Source organism: Solanum tuberosum, unplaced genomic scaffold (assembly GCF_000226075.1).
Source record: "Solanum tuberosum cultivar DM 1-3 516 R44 unplaced genomic scaffold, SolTub_3.0 scf00158, whole genome shotgun sequence".
Lineage (NCBI taxonomy): Eukaryota > Viridiplantae > Streptophyta > Magnoliopsida > Solanales > Solanaceae > Solanum > Solanum tuberosum.
In genome coordinates this window covers 226,364-250,348 of record NW_006239083.1, presented here as the reverse complement: position 1 = coordinate 250,348, position 23,985 = coordinate 226,364, and the positions used below count along the sequence as shown (strand labels likewise).

The 23,985-nt window shown below is 36.1% G+C and overlaps 3 protein-coding genes across 3 annotated transcripts; 2 read left to right on the top strand and 1 right to left on the bottom strand.

Moving 5' to 3' along the window:
- The first annotated feature begins 896 nt into the window (after window positions 1-896).
- LOC102593593 (receptor homology region, transmembrane domain- and RING domain-containing protein 2-like) lies at window positions 897-7,017 on the top strand. The gene is made up of 4 exons (XM_006353560.2): window positions 897-1,472; window positions 2,008-2,238; window positions 4,085-4,486; window positions 6,019-7,017. The coding sequence occupies exons 1-4, from the start codon at window positions 1,346-1,348 to the stop codon at window positions 6,582-6,584; spliced, it is 1,326 nt and encodes a 441-aa protein (XP_006353622.1). The 5' UTR covers window positions 897-1,345; the 3' UTR covers window positions 6,585-7,017.
- A 185-nt stretch (window positions 7,018-7,202) lies between these two features.
- On the bottom strand, window positions 7,203-13,680 carry LOC102593267 (protein disulfide isomerase-like 5-2). Its single transcript, XM_006353559.2, has 5 exons — window positions 13,322-13,680; window positions 11,540-11,643; window positions 9,631-10,001; window positions 8,358-8,665; window positions 7,203-7,883 (listed from the first exon to the last, which is right to left on the bottom strand). Exons 1-5 carry the CDS (start codon window positions 13,556-13,558, stop codon window positions 7,563-7,565), a joined length of 1,341 nt encoding a protein of 446 aa, XP_006353621.1. The 5' UTR covers window positions 13,559-13,680; the 3' UTR covers window positions 7,203-7,562.
- Window positions 13,681-15,446: 1,766 nt separating this feature from the next.
- LOC102592930 (uncharacterized) lies at window positions 15,447-20,163 on the top strand. The gene is made up of 4 exons (XM_006353558.2): window positions 15,447-15,817; window positions 17,392-17,630; window positions 18,420-18,568; window positions 19,625-20,163. The coding sequence occupies exons 1-4, from the start codon at window positions 15,651-15,653 to the stop codon at window positions 19,865-19,867; spliced, it is 798 nt and encodes a 265-aa protein (XP_006353620.1). The 5' UTR covers window positions 15,447-15,650; the 3' UTR covers window positions 19,868-20,163.
- Window positions 20,164-23,985: the final 3,822 nt, after the last annotated feature.

The window sequence follows — 23,985 nt, the reverse complement described above, 5'->3', positions numbered from 1 at the left end:
TTCAGGTAGGTTGTTTTTTTTTTTTTAAAGATTGGAGTAATCCAGTATCCCTTTGGCGGTGCAGGATAGTTGTATATCTATATTGGAATATTATTATGTATAATATTTCATCTACAAAAAAATATCTTTTCATTTTGATACTAACACCTCACAAATCTGATCTTTAAAATATTTCCAACTCTGTCCAAGTGAGTTATCATTGCTAGTTAACAAATAAATTATTTAGATTCAAAATCAGGTCTACAAGGAAATATATATTCGTAATATAAACCTAACTCTTCATACTTCCTTGTTTGATATACGAGTGATACATTTTTCTCTTTAATCAATCTTATAAAGATGATTCCTTTATATAATGAAAAATAAATTAATTTTAAATTTCATTTGTTGTTTTTAATAAAATAATCACAAATATCTAAGATTTTCTTAAGTTATAAATTTCACAAATCTTTTTTTTATTTTTTTTATGTCAAATTAAATGGTGCCGCATCAATTGAAACAAAAAGAATACTTCATAAATTCATACCTTTCAAGAATATTTGTACTCTCTGATTTAATTTCAACTTGATGCGAAATTTAAGAAAAAATGAAAGAGACTTTTTAAAACTTAAAGGTTTAAACCAAAAACATGCAAAATGTATTTGAATGTTTTTTTATGATATAATTTTAATTATGTTAGGTAAAAAGCTTAAATTAAAATACTTGTTAAAAAATGAAAGGTTTTTTTTTCGAAATAATTTAAATTAAACAAATTGAAGCAAAGAGATGTATCATTTAAGTTGCTAAAAAAGTAATTTCTTTAAAACAAAATATTGGCATTTGTAATTAAAAAAACTTAGGAAAATATTTAACATAATTTTTTGCAACTTGCAAAAATATCCCCTTTCTTTAGGTTCTTTGCCAATATGCCTTTAGTTAGTTTTCTTTCTTCTTGTTTTTGGTCCTTTTTAGCTTAAAAACATGCAACAATATAAATTGTTAGAGATTTAGATAAACAAGAAAGATATATAAATTTATTATCCCCAAAATGTTGATTTTTTTCCCTTTTAGATTTCTAATTCCTTCCAAAAATTTGTCATCTTTAACTACACATACAAGGAAAGTCATTTTCTATGGAAGCTGATGTTTCTATTCTCTCAGCATTCTGAGAGTGTCTTTTTTTGTGAATTTTCTTGAAAATTGGCAAAAGGGTGTTGTGGGTTTTGAGATTTGGGAGGTAGGGTTGGTTGGGAATAGTGAATTTTGAGTGTTTTTATAGTTTTCTGTTGTGAAATTTTTAGTTTTCTTTTTGTGGTTTGGAAAATTGTGAAAAGGGTTGCTGGGTTTTTGAGATTTGGGAAGTGGGATGGTGAATTTCTGGGTGTTTTTGTTGATATGTTTGGTGTCTTTGACGGCTTCTGGAGCTACTGGTAGTGTGATTTTGATTGGAAATAACAGTACTTTGTCTTTTGAAGACATTGAGGCTAATTTTGGTGAGTTGATCTTGCTTTCTCCCAAGACTTCTTTCTTATTCATTTTTTGTGTAATGGAATGTGTGATTAGTGCTTTTGATGAATTTTGGGAACTGGGTTTTGCTTAATTTATGTTATTCATAAGCTGTTTGAACTGATATGCTTTTTTGGGGGTGGGGGGACTTGATCATATTTGTTGTTAAGGGTTTTTTCTGGGGGAATAGAAGTTTTCATCTTGGAAATGTCACCTGTCATATTTTGCAAGTTCTTGTTTTTCAGTTGAAATCTTCAAGGAATCTTTACTTGGATCATGAGAACATGTATGAATGTTGTATTAATAACTTGCATTTACAGCTGAAAATATGTTGTTATTTGTCATGGGTTTGGTTCATTGTAATTGATTTATGAGGTTTAGTGATGGTGGTGTTTCTGTTTTTGCTGAAAATGTTGAGTGTTGTGATATAACAAAGGTTTTCTATACATTTTCTGTTGGCTCGACTTTTTTCCGGGATTTGTTTATGCTAATGTACTAATTCGACCTTGCTTCTTATTTCAGCTCCCTCACCAAAGGGTTCCGGAAAATGTGGGAGGTTGTATGTTGCGGAGCCTTTGGATGCCTGCTCAACCTTGACTAACAAGATTGAACCAACTAATAACTTCACAAAAGAACCATTTGTGCTGATAATCAGGGGTGGATGTAGCTTTGAGGATAAAGTTAGAAAAGCACAAGCTGCAGGTTTTAAAGCAGCCATTATCTATGATAGTGGATATGGTGATATAATTGCAAGTAATGAACTCTTCCATTGTACAGTTTCTATATTTATTTCACTTGATCAAAAAAATAAGTTTCTTTCTTTATTTCAATTGTTCATTTAGTTTGTTCTAGCTTATATTATGTTTGATGGTAGTTAACGTATCAAGTGGTATAATGGTACCAGAAATCATATCTTGAGGACGCACTAAAGTGCCCATGCTATCATCATGAACTTGCAAACAAAAACTGTAAAAGCCTAGGAATATACATGCCCAATTGAGATGGGATATGATTACATCACAATTGCATAAGGACACTATCTAATAGATCGTTGTACTGAGTAGTTGAATCATAATCTTTAGCGTAAAAATGGCTGCATGTGCTGCATTCTTGAACTCTTTGATTGCAAGTTTTAGAATAAGGTTAAGCTTGAATTTTTTCTAATATTAATCATTTAAGTATCAATAGTCCTACTAACTGATTTTAGATCTGGAAAAATAAGAAACTTTAGTCTGCAAAATAGTTTTGAAAAAAGCTTTTATTGGTGTCTATCTTACTGGCAAAATGGCTTCATGAACTATTGCAAGGGAAATCTCTTGCAGACAGTTGTCAGATTCTCTCAGCTGATAGTAGTTTTGATTCATTGGGGTAGAAGTAATTCCTTCAAAATAGATTTAGTTAAAATTGACATTGAACTCTTTACTCCTTGCACAAGCCAGCTATCCAACAATATGCAACTTTGACGCAAACCTGCTGCTTTGCTTTTAATCACCTAATGCTCTGTGTATCCCATATAAAATGTTGATGAAACTTCTAAACTGTCAATTGATCAACCCAACTATACTCCTTCGCTAACTAGTTATTCATAAAGACTGATAGGACGACATATAAAAGGGTCCTTCAATCTGGTGAAGAGAGATTGATCCATGTGAAGGAAGTTTCAGAAAATATAACAAACTCCAATTTGTAACAGAAAAATGATTGTCCAGCTCTTAAGATCTCTTTTAGTCTTTTATTATGTGATACATTTGAATTCACAGCTTTTTGCTTATTCTATTTTGTCCATTGGCATTATGGCTTCTGAACTGTACTAAATACATGTTTACGACTTTAAGATGATTTTTAGGAAAACTAGGTGTGGCAAAACTTGTATGTGGCCAATTAAATATGCTCGGATTGAAAATTAAATAACCTAAAATAAAAAGCTCAAAATCCTTGCCAAGCTTATCTCATGATCGTTACAACATGTTTGTCTTCTGTGATTGGCTTGAGCCAGCATGTTCCAACAATGGTGCATCTGAAATGTTCATATCATAGAACTGACAAATTAGCATATTAGTTTATTGCATAGGAGCGGGGGTTTTACCCAGTGCCCACTCAAAGGATAGCGGCCGTGGGTTTCCCTTGTCATAAAAAAAAAAAAAACTAGCGGATTAGTTTTGCCTACACCCTTCCACTAGGAAAATAAAAGGGATAAGGCACAAGTACCCCCCTGACTATGACCAAAATCCCAGAGACACACCTAAACTTAACTAGGGTCCTATTAACCCCCAAACTCATTTTTTTCGTATTTTTGTGCACCTTTTGTGCTGATAACGCATAGAACTTTTGTCAGACTTCAAACACCATCTTCATCTCTTGCTTTTGAATGATTTAAGTTTCTATAATTGTTGATTTTTGAGTAAAGTTACCAAGTTCAAAAAAATTGATGAATTTTGAGTAAGTAGCTCAGACTCTTCAAAAATGGTTCCAGGTGCGTGTGGGATCCTCCAAAAGTAATGCATTTTTGGAGGATCCGACATGGGTGCAGTTGTTTTTTTGAAGAGTCTGATCATCATTGTTTTTGACAACCAAAGGTTTAACCAGACACACGATACAGTGGCAGGAACCTCTGCTGGTGTGAAGATACTGGCAGTGTTCATTTCAAAAGCTTCTGGAGAAGCACTCACAAAGTATGCTGGCCCTGATATGGAAGTATGGTTAATCCCAACCTTGGAAAACTCAGCTTGGTCAATCATGGCTACGTCTTTCATTTCACTACTTGCTATGTCTGCTGTACTTGCAATGTGTTTCTTTGTTCGCCGACATCATATACGAAGAGAACGGCCCCAAGCTTCTCGTGTTCGTGAATTTCATGGTATTAGTAGCCGTTTGGTTAAAGCTATGCCAAGTTTGATATTTACATCAGTTGTGGAGGATAATTCTACATCAGTGACATGTGCTATATGCCTTGAAGATTATACTGTTGGAGATAAGCTTAGAATTCTTCCATGCCGGCACAGTAAGTTGTCCTCATTCCTCTCTTATAGAGGTTATTTACTTTTTAAGTTGTTCATTCATAGTTGGTTCTTGCTTTTACTCCCTCTGTCCCTTAATTACTTGTCCATTTTTCCTTTTTTAGGTGTCCCTAATTACTTGTCCATTTTGACAAATCAAGAAAGGACAATTTTATTTTACCTATTATACCCTCAATTAATTACTTTGAAAAAGGTAGAACTTTTTGAAAATCTTAAGTTTTTAATTCATCCGCTTCATAATTAATAAGGGTAAAATGGTAAACTCACTATGACAATAATTGTTTTCAAAAGTGGACAAGTAATTAGGGACAGTGGGATTATTAATTATGTTGAAGGTTATGAATGCACCATTTTGTTAAGGTTGTTCCTCCATTAGGAGGATACTCATTCCTTTTGATTTTTGGTACCATGGCAGACTAATCACTGATCATGGTTGATAAGCACTAATGTATCCTCTTAAACATGAAACAATTTTAGTGTCATCACTAAGGAAACTTGACTCGTCTCCCACCAAAAGTTTATGGTAGTGTGACCTTACTGAAAATGCACCCAGCACCATCACTTCTTGTCACCCCACCTCTACGGGTTCTCACTGGTGAGTGTGGTATTTTGTTTGTAAAGCGTTTTCATCAACAACAACAAAAACATACCCAATGAAATCCCACGAGTGGGGTCTGGAGTAAAGCGTTTCCATCAGCCTTCGAAATTCATCCATCTCTCAATCTTGTAAATTCCAGACAATAAACTCCCCCCTTTTGACTCACCCGAATCTGTTGTACCATCGTCTCTTTCTAGTACGGAACTCTAAATAAGTTGGGAAAGGTTGTCCTCCTATACTTCTATGCACCACTGTTGGTCCCAAAAGTTGACTCTACTTCTATTCCCTACCTCATAGGTAACTAAGCCGTTGAAATCTGGCTAACCTTTCATAATACTTTTCTAAACCTCCATTCCCCTTCTACGACTCCATATTTTCGTGCTATCACCTCCCTCCACAATGCCTGCTCTTCAACTCCAAATCTCCATAATCACTTCCCCAGCAGTGCCTTGTTCAAAACTCTTAAGGTCTGTTATTCCAGGGATATGATGAAGATTCCAACTACTAATTTTTGGTATCTGTTTGCCGAGTCCCACAAGCCTGTCATCATAGTTGTGTAGCTCCAACTTGGTATCATGATGCAGAGAAGATCATTCATTACTGTGTGCATATTCTTCTAACATCTTGACTTTTACCCTTTCCAAAGTAGCAGAACAGTTATAAATACAGTTCATACCTGATTTTTGAAGTTATTTCATTTTCTGAAGTCTCCTTGGGGGTGAACTATGTGAAAACTAGAAGTTATGGTTCCAAGTATCATATTGTTGGAATATTTCCCTTGTCCCCAGCTGCTCTATCTTGTTATAAATGCAGTATTTGTTGTTACGTTTCATAGATGTATGTTCACATTCAGAATTTATTTCTGCTGGATCACTTGGCATTTTTCAGTTATTAACTTGTCCTGTGGAAACTTCTCAGAATTTCACACTATGTGTGTTGATGCTTGGCTGACATCATGGAGAACCTTTTGCCCTGTCTGCAAACGGGATGCAAGAACTAGCACTGGTGAACCACCAGCATCAGAATCTACACCATTGCTTTCTTCCAGTCTGCGATCTGTATCTTCAATGTCATCTCTGAGGTCATCATTAGCATCATCAGCAGTGATACATATAGGCACAGGAGAATCTCAATCACCTTCAGTTTCTCGTCCTCAATCAATCTCTAGCTCTCATAACCAGCATTCACTTTGGTCGTACCAGTCACCACATCTTACTATAAGCCGAAGTTCACTGGACCTTCAAAATGCATCTTCTCAAAGATCTCGTGCAGCTTACTTAATTTCATCCAACTCATTGGGTTATCCTTGTCTATCACCTCTTAATTCAAGATATGGGTCTGCATACATTCCTAGTCCTAGCAATCCCTCGTCGAGCTATATGGGATCAACAAGTCGGCAGCCTAACCCACTGCATCACAGTGAATCAATTACAAGCTTTTCACCATTTGCTTCAGCTAACTCTCTTCCTGGATGTGAGTCATGATTTGATTGATCATGGAAAACATTAATCGAATTGTTGAAGTCCCTTACAGGGAACTCAGGTCGAGTTATTCTGACCTCAAATTTCACCTGAAGACAATATAGCTGATTCGTATTGGTTGCTGTGACATCTGGACAGAGGAATACAACAGCTAGCTTCATTGCTCAACACTTCTGTAATATTGGTTTAGTAGTTGGATAGGTTTGATATTTTTGAGGTTTTTACCGAGTGTACATTCTTAAAGATGGGTGTCTTACTGTACGCATTGCGCCTTCTTTTGTTTATTGCTTTTTTTTTTTTCTTACCCTCGATTCTCTAGTGATAGTGATGTTTTTAGCCATGTCCACCTGATAGATGGTTGAGGCCTGTAGTTGCCTGTAAATATGAATGTCCTTGAGGTGACTAAATCTAGTCTTTTACTTGTTTTAGTTTTTGATACATCCACTGATTTCAAAATATTGCACATGTGGTTGAGGAAGTTTGTTTAATCAGCAACACCTTGTGATATTGCTTTGTGTGTTTCTACATCCAATTCAGAGTATACAGGTTGGGAGCTCCCATCTGCATACTAAGTCCTCAATCATTGGTGCCAACTGCCAACTAAGAGCACATGGACTATCATTAATCGCCAAACAAGCAGCGGTATTAGCTAAAACAAGATTGTGTACAGAATAAAGCTAGCAGCAGCATTGTTTCTAGTTTTAAACACATTTTACACAGTGGTAAAACTAAATTTGCCTCCACATTTGTAAATACAAATTGTTAAATTCAATAACACAGATTGAAGCACAAACTCTTCCCTCCACACTTCCGGTTACAGTAATCCTACAAGTATGTTGATGAAGTAACTTTCATAAGATAACAAGGGCCGTGATCATGGTGAGAATGAAACTTAACAGCACTCTTTAGACCTACGCGTAGTTTGGTTTTCCTGTCGAGGATTTCTCAAGCTAACTATTTGAGGTCTGACTGGTGTAAAACTTAATCTTCCTTGTCTTGTTTCTCTCCAGAACGAAGTGGTTGTCTGGCTTCCGCCTGAGAGGTGGAGCTGCTTGGATGATCTCCCTCGTCCCTTGTACCAACAGTTACGGGTTCCTCTTTCAAAGACTGGATAATCATCACCACCGCAACTACAAACACTATGATGGTCACTGTTCCAATCCCTATCATTGAGTTTATGAAACCCATGAAAGAACCAGAGCTAATACGTTTCTGTATAATATTTCCGTCTTTGTATCCTTGAATGAATTGTGTAATTTGGGACCCCTGATCTTCATCTTCAATGCTGTCCGAACCAACAACCTGTTGCACGAGTAAAAAAATAGTAATCAGTATGTAAAATTTATAGTGATTTAGTCAAAAGACACTTCTCCTAGAATTAGATTATGTGTAAATAATTGTCTCTCTTTTAATCAACCACTGAAAATTACCAGAAGTATCTAGCCTGGTAGATATTATTCACAAAAGGCATCTTACCGATTTGGAGAAACAACATAATTAAGTTTCATGCAGTGAAATGATGCCATTTATAATGTATGGTTAAGTACAGTTTATCCCTGTTGTTTATTTTAGTCAGAACATTAAGCAAAAATGAAAAGTTCATCGTTCACTTTAGTCGATAAGTTGAAGGCACTATATTTTAGCCGTGTTACACAAACAAAAAGTTCATACTTCAAACAATAAAGCATATATTTCCTACACTTGATAAGGGTCGACAAACATGCAATCCCTAGCGCAGACCTGGAAAGGGAGAGAAAAAGAAGTAAAAGAACTTACTGAAAAGTACTCCTCATCGCCATCCCAAACAACCATTTTTGGCAGTTTAGTTTTCTTAGAAACTTCAAATGATTCAGCAAACCCTTGCCACTGCTTGAACCCGACAAAAACAAACACGAAGTCATGGTTTGCAGATGCAGCTGCTTTCAGGAGCTTCACTAATTTCTTAGACCTATCATCACTTTCATCTTCCAAAATTGTTAGAATAACTTTTCTCTCATCATCTTTCAGCAATCTCAGATTTTCTTCAGTAATGGGCAAAGTCAGTGGGAGCAAACTCTGCTTGATATAATCCTCAACAAATTTTTCTGTGATCCATAGCAGGAAGAAGGTTCAGATATTCACCAATATTTCACAGAAGTCCCCAAGACACAACTTCAGCTCAATTCTTAAATCAGTTTGTTTTTTGATGTAGTACAGAAAATACAGCAAATGTTGGCAGGTTGGAAGTTAAAGCAATTTAACTTTTTTCATAAATAAGCCTAAAACAATTTATTTATTTATTTATTATTTTATTTTTTTGGTGACAAGGAAAACCCGCAGCCGCTACCCTTTGGGTGTGCACAGGGTAAAACCCCCGCTCCTATGCAATAGCTCGCAAACCACATAGGAGAGGTAACCTGCACTAGGCAAGCCCGGTGCGACGAGCTCGACCCAGAAGGCAAATCCCTTGCTTTCGCTGGCAAGGGGTTTCGAACTTGAGACATCCAACATGAAAGTCCCAAGCCCAAACCACTGGGCCACCCCGAAGGGTAATAAGCCTAAAACAATTTAATCAACTGAAAAGTATAATATAAGGTAATAGTCATGCAATCAAATCAAGTACTTAACCACCTAATCAAAACGATCTCAGAATTCATCAAAAGCGTCAGCTGATGTTTTTGAATGCTTCCTTTTCGAAGGCACTACAACTAGCAGCACACTGAAATTTCCGATCTTACTGCCTTCTTCAATCAATTTGTCAAGGTTAGCTATATGATTGATCCCTATTATTTAAGCACATCAGAATCTGGAGTTGCTGACTTCTGCTTTGAAGTGACACAATACGGATAAAGGGCCAATCGTTGAATGAAAGCAAGTTTTTAAACACAGAGCAGGTGGTATTGTTATTATATTAACTATCACAAGATTCTGGTTTGCTCAGGAGCTTCCTACGCGATGAAAAAGTATTAACTCTTATTGGTTTCTAGGAAGGGATGAATATTTTTTTGATAAGCAGGGTGAGATTTTAATTACTTCCAAAGCCTAAGATGACAGACAATGATAAGCTAACCTTCAAAGGGGCCATAGAAGATGCTTTGTTCGTCATAGTTTGGATGACGAGCTACCAAAGCAGGTACTTTGTCAAAATCATAGAATTCCATGGTTTTATCCGAAAAATCTTTTGCCACAGAAAACCATGCTCTCTTCTTGTATTTTACTGCAAAATGTGATATAGCAGATTCATTCAAACCAAAGCCTATGAATATAGGAAAACTAGTGCCAGCTGCTTCAACAAATTCACTAATGGCCGAGTCAGAATTGAGTATGGCCACATCAGCAGCAACAAACTTCTTCAAGAATCGTACAAGTAAATCTGCTTTTCTTGGTCCATAATATTCTGTTGGAACACCATGCATAAATATCTTTAAAGTTGGATATCCACTGCATTGAGATCAAAAAAAGAAATTCATTATCTTCTAATAAAATAATAATGATCAGTGTCTTTTACTTTCATAAACAAGGGTCAAAGGGAGAAGTAATCTAATTTCCATAAAGCATGTGTTCCTGCAGCTCAGCATTATATTTGTTTTATTTGTTTAAGGGAGAGCAAGTCACTTAGATTTGATGTTCTTGAGCTGAGGGTCTCTTGGAAACAGCCTCTCTACCTCCACGAGGTAGTGGTAAGGTCTGCGTACTATTTACCCTCCCCAGACCCCACCTAGTGGGATTTCACTGGGTTGTTGTTGTTGTTGTTGTTGTTTAAGGGAGAGCAAACAACATCTAATATATCTTCACTTTGATGCTTTTCAGTGCTCTCTTGCAGAAAAAAAGTAACATATTGAATTACACGACAGCTGAACTCTTGGGGTAATCCAGCCTCATTTGATATAGAGACGGTGCAGAAAGTAGATCAGAATCCAAATTCAAGTCTTCCCACTTAAAAAGCTCAATCCCTGTCCAGCTAGTCATCTCTTTTGTCCATCAATTTCAACTATCCTGATTACTCTCTCCGTGTATGTCACCTGGCTAATCTGCCTCTCCAACAGACTTAGCTAAAGATACTTACTTCCTACTCCAGCACATACACAGAAGTATCAGCACTATATTAGCACAAAAGAGATCCTAGACAAAGAGAGGGAAGGGCCAATATTGACGAAGGAGAGATCCAAGATTGAGAGAGGAAAGGAACAAAGGAGATCAGATTAGAGGTAGAATTAATGGAGGTTCTAGGGAAAGGAAAGGAAAAAAGGACGTGGCAGATGTACTGACACAGAAAGATGGATGTGGCTAGGCCCTCAACGACCTATCAACATCTAGATCTTTTGCTTTTCAACTTCCGTTGTGACTCCTTTACTTTCAAACACATCATCTTCTTTTACACAGGTGAATACGAATCAAATTGCCTATATGGTGTACCTAAGAGAGTAAAAATGAAATCCAATTTTAAAGCAAACTGTTGTGATCACTATCACTTCAGGAAGGAATGGTTAATGGGCTGGAAATTCGGAATCAGCCTCTTAGATCTGTGGCCAGCACTGCATTCCCCAGTTTGACATCTTAATTGATCTATAAGAAGACTAATATTTTTATAATTAAATGATAGTCGTTGACAAATGGTACTTTTAGTTTTGACTTGACACAGTTTAAGAAAGAAACAAAGACTTTTGAATCTCGTGGTCTTAAACTAATGATATGTGGAATGCACCAATATGCCCTTTAATATCGTAATCTTAAACACATACCATGTGGAAAGTTGAAATTAGAGAGTTGCCAAAACAACCATTCTTGTTGAAATAGACTAAAAAGGAAAGTAGGACGAACATGTTGAAATGGAGGAAGTATGAAAGATGTCTTATCAACCTAATGAATACCTACCTTTCTTTTGAGTTCTTGAAAACCTTATTAAACAGATGCAGATCATACATTGTAAAACTAATATCAGAAAAACGATTTAGTGATAAGGCTAAAAGCACACATACTCGATGCCATATTTTGAACCAACACGTTTGTACTTGTCAGCATCTATTTTTGCGATACTTATGGGCTGCTTCAAATCAGCAAGAATGCTAGCAGCTTTGTCCAACTGCAATGAACTTAAATTCATCAGATTGATTTTAGAGGTCGAAATTCAGAAAATTACATGAAATCACGCATCACATAGAATTCAATTCTTGAGAAGAGAAATGTGCATATGGGGGGGGGGGGGGGGGGGGGGGGGGGGGGGGGGGGGGGGGGGGGGGGGGGGGGGGGGGGGGGGGGGGGGGGGGGGGGGGGGGGGGGGGGGGGGGGGGGGGGGGGGGGGGGGGGGGGGGGGGGGGGGGGGGGGGGGGGGGGGGGGGGGGGGGGGGGGGGGGGGGGGGGGGGGGGGGGGGGGGGGGGGGGGGGGGGGGGGGGGGGGGGGGGGGGGGGGGGGGGGGGGGGGGGGGGGGGGGGGGGGGGGGGGGGGGGGGGGGGGGGGGGGGGGGGGGGGGGGGGGGGGGGGGGGGGGGGGGGGGGGGGGGGGGGGGGGGGGGGGGGGGGGGGGGGGGGGGGGGGGGGGGGGGGGGGGGGGGGGGGGGGGGGGGGGGGGGGGGGGGGGGGGGGGGGGGGGGGGGGGGGGGGGGGGGGGGGGGGGGGGGGGGGGGGGGGGGGGGGGGGGGGGGGGGGGGGGGGGGGGGGGGGGGGGGGGGGAACCATCCAACAGAGAGATAAGATAAAGCATAGATTCTCACATAAAATATGTTATCTTAAGCTTAATACCATCAATCAAATAATCCATTACTTAATCGGAGATTATTTGTTCTTATGAGTCCAAACAGACACTGCATTGGTCATATGGGTATGCGGACTTTATACGGAGATTAATTTGCTAATGCAGCCAACCAGCTACCCCTCAGAGGAAAGATCAACTGATAACAATGGTAACACAGAACATACTTAGGAAGCATTAATAGTAAAAATTACTTTCACAAAATGTATTGGAAATCCAAATCTACGTATTGCCCAAATGACATAATCATTCTTGAGTCCAGAAAACTTTTCATTGGAGAAGCAATCAACCTTTTTGAAGTTAATTGAAGAGTCCTTTATCAATTAAGGTAGAAACGCAACCTTGTTGGTAGTTATTTCTTTGTCCACCAAAGGTTTGGACACACGACAATAAATCACCTAGTGTTTTTTTACTTCTGATGGGATTAGAACATGAAACCTCATGGTTCTCAATCTAGTTGATCCGTCTATACTTTATAGTCTAATTTCACATCCAAGTGTATGGCCTAGTGGTTGATGAACTGGGTGCAAATCTCAAAGACCAGAGTTCAAAGTCCAACAGAAACAAAAGAAGATTAGATTTCTATCTTCGCCTAAGTGTTGGTGGCCAAAGTTACTCAGTAGTTGTGCTGGTGGATATGACACTACCTGGCGAATAGTCGGGTACATACAAGCTGGCCAGACACCACCATCAGATTTTTTATTTTATTTTTAATACTAATTTAGATCACATATCCCAGCAAACGTATCATAAAACTCGGTATAAGCTTATTCTAATTTTTTCAGATCTGAATTCATTCAACTCATTTGGCTTTTCTTCTTAGTAATTTGGGTCAATTATCACACTGGAAGTAAAGAAAACCAATCGTATATATTGCAGTTATCCACTTACAATCGTAGCTTAGTAAGTTAAGTGATTTGCACCTACGAATTACTACAACATTCGAGTAAGATCTATTAAAGGAGAGGACTCTAATAAAAAAAATAAACAACACTAAGTAAAGGAAATAGACCTGAGGAGCAAGTCGTTTGCAGTGGCCACACCAAGGAGCGTAGAAATCAACCAAAATATAATCGAAATTGGAAATTGCAGCATCAAAGTTAGATTCATCAAGTTCCAATACTTTTCCACTCTCCACGGCGAACTGTTGCTTCTGCTGTTCCGTCTCCGCCGCCGTGATGAATGGCCATGAAACCAAAACTAAGAGGAGGAAGATGAAGAGAAACGACATAGTATTATTTTTCATCATAGTAGTTGAATAACAATGAATGATGGATCTATCTAAAGACTTGGAACATTTTGGACTTCTTTTTTTCTTCTTTTATGAATTGTGTTGCTATTTGATTGTCTATGAGAATTTAGGTGTGTTCAAATGTTTAAAAAAAAAATATAATTACTACTACAAGAAAATATGGATTTTCAAAGTAAATTTTGCATCAATTCTAATTTGGCCTTATATGTTTGAAATTGTTAATGGTTAATTTAACAGTTTGGTCAATATTTCAATTTGAAGTTCGAAATCGAGAATTTAAAATTTAAGAAATAATTAAAAAATATTTTACATAAAGTAATGATCTATTGTAGATATATGCCATCACCAATAAATAATAATATGTGAGTTTAAGTAATATTTTTGTTTTAAGAAACCAAAGACTACCTCTAATTTGATTTTCACTTCTATATAATCAAATCATTTGATTTTCACTTCTATATAACCAAATCATTTGATTTTCACTTCTATATAATCGAATCATAAATTGCTTTTTGAATAACGATTTATTAAATTATTAATATTATTTCAAATATACATTTGAAATAACGATTCATTAAATTATTAATATTATTTCAAATAGACATTTGGAATAACGATTCATTAAATTATTAATGTTATTTCAAATAGACATTTGAAATTGAACATAACGTAAAAAAAAAAAAGGTATGAACAAATATAGAATTTAAGTTTTGTTTGTTTATATTTAATCTTAATCATTTAGAAATATTCTTGTGGTAGGCTCTGTCCCTAGTGAAAAATTAGGGAATTAACCTTCCCCATTCTTTCCCTAAACCCTGCTACTAAGAAAGGTGTTCACTTTTTAAAATATCCTATATATGTAGGCGAGAACAAGGAAAGGGGTCAGGTTTATTCCGATGGCAACAAGAGTAACAATACAATTTATAATGCTACAACAACAGGTATAGTAAGCAAAATTATACGAAAAGAAAAAAGGGGGTATGAGATAACCATAACAAATGCGTCGGAGGGATGTCAAGTGGTTGATATTATCCCTCTCGGACCATAACTTCTTGTTTCCGAGGGCGAATCTATCAAATTTGATCAACAATTAACGAGTAATCCTAATGTAGGTGGCTTTGGTCAGAGAGATGCATAAATAGTACTTTAAGATCCATTACGTGTCCAAGAACTTTTGTGGCATCTGTTATTTTGGCACAAATCTTTTTGGTTCTTAAAAAACAACAATTCGAGAAGGTTCAATTTGCTAATATCATTTAAAATGTCTATAAAAATGATAGTTCACTGTTACTCCATCTATTTTCACTCACCCTACAGTCATCATTTTAGCAACAACTACTATCACCACCGTCAATCACCACCTCCTACCGTCCACAACCACTATCCTTAGCTCAACCACAACCGTCACTACCATCAATCACCAAAATCAATTTTCATCACCATTAGCTATCATTTGCAATCATCACCACCAACCATTATAACATCCACTAATCATTATCGATAATAAAAATAATTAATCAACATTAGTACCGTCAACTGTCATTATCATTAGCTATCAATATCATTCCATTACTAATTATCAATCGTCACCAACAACAACCACGATTAATCATTGCTCCCAATTACTAAACCACAATATACTACCTACAACCACTACCATTAGCCAACAACACTATCCCGAATCACACACAATCACCATCATTAGTCATCACTATCACCAATTGTTATAAATTTTAAAATATTTTATTGTTGTAATATTAGATCAATTTAATATTTTCTTTAAATTTTATAATATTTAATTTCCTAAACAAAGACAAACAAGATCTTAAAACAATAATTTGTTTTTTTTTTCTTATTTAAAATTCAAAAATGTGAAGTTGTTTGTATTGAATGTCAAACTAAAATATGGTAGGCGCTAGGCTTTAATTCTTTGAGGGAAAAAAGAAACTTTTGATTTCTCCTTGAAATTCCTCGAGAGAACACACAAATTATAGATTTTCTGGTGAAATTAGGAAAGACCCAATTCAGCTGTGAACATACAGATCATTAATTTAGTAGAAGAAAATAGTAAAGATTTGATTTTTTTGCGATGAGTTCACGAGGGCTGCTGCCATTGATGAATCTTGTTAGACTTAATGGAGTCCCAATTCTGCAGCAGTTGCAATTGGAGGAGCGGCTACTAAGGACCTCATCTCATAACTGGTGTATCGTGAATGATGGAACCAATGAACCCACCATTGTCATGGGGATTTCAGGGTGAGCTATCAATTTTCACCCTATGTTATGGTATGATGATGTTACTCTTTTTTTTCCATAAATACTTTTTTGTAGAAATGTTTCTTGATGGTTTCGATTGGCGGGTTCGTTGTACAAAGATCAATTCTTTGTGGGTTGTTATAGCTTTTTGGGTTTTTTGTTAAATGATGGACTAATCCATAGTTCTTAATAGAATGTGTGATAGTAATTGGTGTCTTTTGCCATGAGTGGCTTATGTATATACATCTATACTGAGTTTGTTGTTGTGCTTGATTGGAAATGAAATTTGGGAGTTTGAAACATTACTCCCTCTGTCCCAATTACGTGATGTTGTTTGACTTGACATGAAGTTTAAGTAAGAAAGACGGTTGAAACTTGTTTCTAAAACAAATCATAGATGTTTGTGTGGGTATAAATCATATCTTAAAGACTTTTAAAGTTAAATTGTTACTAAATAAAGAAATCTGTAATTCTTTTTGGGACTTACTAAAACGGGTTGTGTGTCACATAAATTGGAATAGCGGGAGTATTTGTTTTCGCTTCATAATTGTAGTTTTGCAAATCTTTGAATAGTAGAAGTTACTTTGAGTGGGGTATACATTTTGAAGAGTTTCTATACAATGAATTATTAGGATGATTTGGTTCGGATGCTATCTGAATTTCTAGGATGTTCACTATTCTATCAACTTCATCTCCATATATATAAAAAAAACAGCTTGAAAGAAAGTCTTCAAATGGATTAGGAGCACGTCACAAATTCGTACCCTGAGCCAGACTCGTTATCCACTGGATTTCGACCTGCGTGCCACTGGAACTGGGGGTTTCTTAGTTATCACAAGAAAAAATAAGGATCCTTAAGTTGTTCCTAGGTACCATTAAAAGTTGCAAAAGTAAGAGGCAAAGGCCACTTGTTTCTATATCTCACACTGGATGATGGATGCGCTAGGATGAGTGTGGTGTCACTTTTCATTTACATCTACTTAATAGTCATTTTTAGGGTGGGGGTGGGGATTATACCTGTAATAGCTCAATAAGCGATCAATGAATGACATTATTCCAGAATATCTGCAACTGTGTGGTTTCTGAAAATAAGAAGTAAGCAGATCTTATATGAATCAAATATGTTCCACATGTCAAGAATAATTTGTGAAGATTCTTACTGGTTTGATTTAACTTAGTGAACTTGCAGAATATTAGCATCTGCGTGGTTTCTGGAGAAAAAGTAATCAGAGATAAATTTTCTATGAATCTAATATGTTCCACATGTCCTGAATAATTTGTAAAGATTCTTATGTAATGAGCTATCATTGTGAACTTATGACTCCCTTTGTGTGTCATAAAGACACTGATAACAAGGCCAGTTTTCCACTTTCAGATATCGTGTAGACCATATATTGGTTGGGGCAAAGCGGCCAGTATTACCTACACTTCTGGTGTGCAAATTCTGATCTTTCAGTTTTTAATTGATGCAAGAAGTTATGAGTACTTGAATGCCATAGCTGTAATGATAGAACTTTACTGCTGTATGTTTTGGATTGTGTAATTTTATATAACAGCATCAACCATTTTCACAGAAAACCAGCTGAACTTCTTGAAATTGGTCCTGTTTTACAAGACAAGGTTCCAGTAGTTAAGAGGTTTTCTGGAGGGGGCACTGTAATTGTCGATCACCGGACAGTTTTCATCACTTTCATATGCAACACAGATGCTCTCCCTAGTGTACAGCCATATCCTAGGCCCATCATGTCATGGAGTGGCCAGCTGTATAGCAAAGTGTTTCAAGGAGTTGGGGATTTCTCTCTTCGTGAAAATGGTACTTTTTTTGCTCAAGGATATTGCTCATCATTGACTGTCCAGCATATTTGCAGGAAGTGTTGCAGGTTTTCTTCATCGAGATCCAAAAAAGAAAAGAGAGAAAGAACACTTCACTTTTTACTTGTCCAAAGAAGAAAAAACCACTTGCTTTTAACTTTGTTAAGGAGGAAACACTTGCTTATGCTTTGCTGTATGGTTTTGTTTGCACAATATTAGTAAAACTTATTTGACTGACAAAAAGAAACTGGAAGTTTCATCTGGCTGACAATGTATTTGTGCATATACTGGGGTCTAGAAGGTTGAGTGTCAGTCTGACAATGCTGTAGTAAGAACTTATTCTATGATGGTGGTTGTCCTCCAATAAAACTTTTACGCCGCACTCATGACTCGTCAAGGGAGCTTCCTTTTGTATAGATTTAATTGTTTCTGGAATATAAGGTTCAAGAACTTTCTTGCTAACTTCCTGACAAGAAAAATCACATTCATTGGATGACCACTTGGATGCTTCTTTTTCCGTATTTTATTTCTTATTGTTTGCAATGTTATATCCTTTCCTCTCTGTGCTGTTGGTTCCCGTTTCTATGTACACTGTCTTACTTAGCCTTATACGAATGGTGAATACTACCCCCCACCTGTCACTATCCATCTGACTGCTTGAATGTCTTTTTTTCCAGCTCCCACATTAATATGACTTGAGGAATTATTGTTTCATGTATTGCTCACCAACTTTCATAGATAACCAACTTCCATAGATAACCAACTTTATTGTACTTCTACATGATCACAGACTACGCTTTTGGTAACCGCAAGTTTGGGGGAAATGCTCAATCTATCACAAAAAGGCGTTGGGTTCATCATACGTCCTTTTTGTGGGATTATGAGATGATGAACATGGGTTATCTCAAACTTCCAAAACGAGCTCCTGAATATCGACAGGTCTGCTAATACTTTTGCAAGTTCCTTGTTCTACTTGTTAAATAATCTTGTGAGCATTTTCTTAAAGAACTTGATGATGCAGCTGATTTTTTGACATTGTGTTTCTTGAAACACTCTGATTTAAGATGTTGGCAAAATAATCTCAGCCGTGTTTAAGATTGATGCCAAAATTTCATTCTTGTTGTATGTTGCGTCATATGGGCCAGCTATGTTATTAACAGAAGGATATTGTTCAGTTAGTCATTAATAAAATATTTTCATAGCCAGAAATAGTTTTTTTCTTCCCTCCAACGTATGGTACATTACTACATTCTATAGGGAATAGTAGAGTAATTCTTGCACTGCATGAATCTTATTCTTAGCCTGATGGTGTCAATGCCTGTAAGTTGATACTGACATCATGGTAAAAAGATGAAGCATGGGTAGCTTCTCCATTTGCACCCTTTCTTGTACTCTGCTCTCTTATCTTTAATTACATTTGCACAAGTAATAAACACTCTGGTAATGTCTTGACAGCTGCGTTATACCATCCCACAATTGTAGAACATGTTTTAATTTTATTTGACTTTGCAATTTGCTTGTTGTTGTTTTCTCATCGATGATAGTACTGGAATCCTGAGGGATTGTAGTATAAGATGCACAATGTTCAACTAGGAAAGCATTCAACTTCTAGGTTTGGAGGATATGGGAAGGAATTTGTTATAGGATGCCAATGCTTGATAATTATGTAAGTGAATGTTGAAGTTTTGGTACAGTTGGCGGTGGTACCTTTTGTTGAGATATTTCATATTATGTTGATGATTCTTATCACATGGTATCAGGTTCTTGTTACCATTTCCCAATCTAGTTTATACTTTATTGCTCGTGGCTTTTTTTCGCAACGTAAGTTGAGTTAAATATTCTCATGCCTAAGTCTATAGTAGTTCCTATTATATGCAAACTCATTTGCTACTTGACAATGTCTTCACTACTTTTTGTTTGCACAAGTTACTTTTCTGATGCACATTAAAAATTTGCTTCCTTGTCTCTGAGAGAGTGTTCCTATTGGTTATTCAGGCAAGAGACCATTCAGACTTTATTTGTCGCATGAAGGATTATATATCTCGACAAGAATTCATCAATAGAACCATTTCTGCACTTGGCAGCCAGTTTTGTGTAACTCCTCTGGATCTTGAATCATCTGACTGTCCCGATGACACGAAATTTGTGCCCTCCACTAGACTACTAGGAAAACAAGAACTGGAGGAATGTTTTGAGTCTGAATCTGAATCTGGGAATGTCATACTTCAGTCACTGTAACTGCTACAGGACCTTTGCTTGATGATGCTACTGTATGTCAATGTACCTTAATTGATTATTCGCTCGAGGAATACTTTCCCAACTCATTCATGTTGCTACTTTGCTCAGACGAAAATACTGAGAAGAAGTGCTACCTTTTTACCATTGTGCTAAGCAGTGGGCATTGTTTGTAAGCACGTCGATTGAGTGCTTACACTAATTATTCTCTGGACAAATGACCATCTCTCTCCCCTTCATTTGGTTCCGTGGTTTTAGCTAGTAGAGGTCTTGGTGGGAAGTGAAATTTTCCAAATTTACACAGTGCCTCTTGATTATACTCTTTAAGTTTTGCTTTTCAATAATCATAGGTATTAAGAGTATGTTAACAAGCACATTCAAAAGGCATGTCCAATGTAACAATAACATCATGTGTAATAGTATGAGTTTTCTCTTGACTAGACCACCTTGATTATCTAGTGGAATAAGGATGCAATTGTACTTTTATGTGGCAGTGGTGATAGAGGGGAATGAGATAGTGGTGGTGGAAGAAGAGGGTGTAAAATTGTTTTGGAATGGTGAGGTGGCATGCCGTGTGATGTCCACTTCACCAAAATGTCAGTGTCATGTAGGATGAACTTTTTACCTAGTATAGAAGGATATATTTGAATATTTTCGTTTAGTATATATAGAAGGATAAATTTGACTTATCCCTTTATTTTTTGAATGGGAAAAAGGGAATAAGGAATGAGAAGGAAAACTTGAAATTTTGATAGATTCATCCAGCAACGAGACAAAGCTTAACTGTTAACTACTTGACGTCAAAACTACACTCAACCTGCAAGCATTTTATAAGATGGTGTTGAAGTTTGCAACTGTTTATGAAATTATGGTATCGGTCGTCTTTGTTGGTACTGAAATTTGGTTGTTAAGTTGGAAATTGGTTATTTGTTTTGATGTTTCTTTAAGCTAGTAATGGACTTAACATTACTTTGTTTTTACTGATTTTGGGAGCTGATAAACTGTTCTGTTTTGTTATTATAGTTTTAAAGCTAGAATTTATTTGTTGATGTATGTTTTTGACATTGGAATACAACACTTGATAAAACACATATTTAGTACGAAGAGAAAATAACCAAATGACCATTCTAATTATCAAATTATCAACTACATACTTATACTTCATGGGGTCCTACTAGTTTTTGACACCCACAGTATTTTGCGCATTAATCTTTTTTTTTTTTTAAAAAAATAAAAATCTCCTCCTTCTTCCTCAATCATTTCCTCAACCCTAACCACGGTAAACACTATCTTTTACCTCAAAAAAATCTTATATGCCTAACAAATCAAAATCAAAATCAAACCTAATGGCAATGATTTTACACCTAAAAATCAAAATAAAAAATGGTACTATTTTTGCACTATTTATATGGCTCTACAAAGCTTTGAACAAAATCTTACACCTTCTAACCCCACCCCCTCCGTTCGCGCACACCTTTTAGTAGGCAAAGAAAGAATTTGCAACGTCAATTCGAATAGTTTATAATGTGAATTTGGATATGAAGATTTGGTTGATGTTTTCCTAAGGATGAAAGAGAACGCGGAACTTCAATTTCCAATCACAAACGACCCCATTAAAGCTGTGATTTTCGTAAGTTTGCTCTAAATAGTTGCAAAGCTAAATCATTTTTTTCATATGTCAGCAAATCAACGTAACGTCCTAGTCCACATCCCTATTAAGGTTTCTCCTTCAAGATTGTTTTTCTTCACTTTATCAGGTCCCTTGTCGTGTGTGTTCTTAAAGCTTGAGTTCTTGAAAGACAAAAATCACAATGAATCATTTTGTTGTTTGTTCACTTGAATATATCAATTACCAACAAGAATTATTATCCGTTGAACAAACAACCTCGTCCATTCTCATTGGAAAAGTACGTTGTCCTTCTCACCAACCAACTGACAGGACAACTTTAACCTTGTTCACCATAGTGAACTTAGACGAGAGCTACTTTACTTGGGACCGGATCCCAGCATTTGTGAGAATCATCAAAACACCTGAAATACTACAAATTCCAAAAGAAAGTAGAGTAAAAAAAAATCATGCTGAAACATCGTATTAAATAAATGATAACTAAACAATTGGTTGGTTAATGACGGGAATTCTATAACTGAAAAAAGATTTCTTAGTCGTTACTCATAAACTGAATTCTTGATTTCAAGAAAGTGAAAAACAGATGAAGATCTATTCCATTTCTTCCTTTCTACTCCCTGAAGAACTCTGTATTCTATATTTGCAAAAAAAGATTTTGTTGATGCTCACAAGTCGTCAAGAAGGTGAAAAAAGATCAACAGAACACTATCATTCCATTTTTGTAGTTGAAGAATTGTGTAGGTATGAATTGTTCTCCATTATTCCTTCCTTTCTTTTTGAAGAATTCTCTGTCGTTGTTACACAACAATCAACTATTTGAAAAACTTCATTTTTCATTAGTTCTAAGAGAGTCTGTGAGTATTAATTGTTTCCATCTGTGTCAAAATCTTCAACTAGTCAGTTCTGATTATACTTTATATATTCTAGTTTCAATATTAATTTTTGAACAATTTATGTTGTCATACTTTTCTCAATTATTGTTTCAGTTCGAAGAATAAATAGACTTGGTTGCTATCTGAGAGCCTACACCACCTCATGATCTCGAAGGGACTATTGATTTCCAAATTTATCATTTTTACATTGAGAAAAAAGAAATTTTGATTTCTAAATGAGTTCTTATGTAATCTCTAATAATGGGCAAATTTCTAGCATACCTAAGGTAATCTTTGATAATGGGTGAATCCCTAGAATAGAGTGAAAATCATTTCTACAATAGATCAAATATTGTGAACGTGCTAAGCACTTCAAATTTTCAAGATCTGTGTCCCATGTCAATTATGGATCTATACTTTTGAATCAGAGGCGTATCCAGGAGGGGGTCACCGGGTTCATGTGAACCCATGCTCCCCTCCTGAAATCATAAAGAGTAGTGTTATATTTAATTTTTTTTATTAAATATAGATATGTGAACCCATAGTTGAAGTATCATACTGTGCGATTATGATTAGGTGCACTTCTCTAAGTGAGGTTAGAAATTTGAATCTTTTATTTATCTCATTTTATTTTCCTTTCTAAAATTTGATAACGCCTCTCTAAGTGGTTTGGATAGGTAAAAAATAAATTTGGACCTATAATTTTAAAATTTTAATTATTTTTAGTGATAAGAACCTAAATGTTAAACCGATCAAATTTATATCTTAGATCGACCTTTTCGTAATAGTGCACCCATCATCTCAAAATCCTGGATATGCCTCTGCTTTTGATTTTGATTCAACTTATATGAGAAGAGAAAATTAGGTCAAAACTTTGGATTTGTGACACAAGAAAGGAAGGATACCATAGATGATTTTTAGAAAACAATTTACAAGGTAATCTGTTGTGGTAGAACTTAGCTAAACACTTTGTGTGTGTAAATTATTTATTTTGTTGTCCTTTTTATTTAAGAAATTAACGTGGCTCTTCCTCCGACAAAAAGGTTAAATACTAATGGTTCGTTTTATTAAAGAACAAGTCATTTTTGGATAAATTATTTCATGATTCTCACAATTCTTAACATAAATATTAAAAACATCTACACTTTAAAATTATTATTAAAAATGTCAATATTCAATATTTTAGAAAATAAATTGTATCCTAATATAATTAATTTCTTTTCCTTTTATTTCTCTAATCAGGCTCAAATTAGACTCCATATTCCCGTAAAAAATAAAAAAAAGATCATTACCCGCTTACCCCTCTTTCTAGGTTTTACCCCAAATTGCTCCTTTCTCTCTCTTCCCTTTTTCACCATTGTTATCTTCTTTCCTTGTTCAATAAAATCAACTCTTCCAATTTCCTACACTTTGTTCAAGAAATCTCACAATTAATTCAAAAGATTTTTCAATCATTAATAAAAGTAAATTCGAAGTCAACAAGTATTTTGTGAGATTTCTTGTGATTTTGTTTTCATAATCACCATAATCACCAAGTATTTTGTATTTCGAATTTTCCATATTTAAACAATACTGTTTGATTTTTTTGTGAGATTTTCATATTCACCAAGTATTTATGAGAT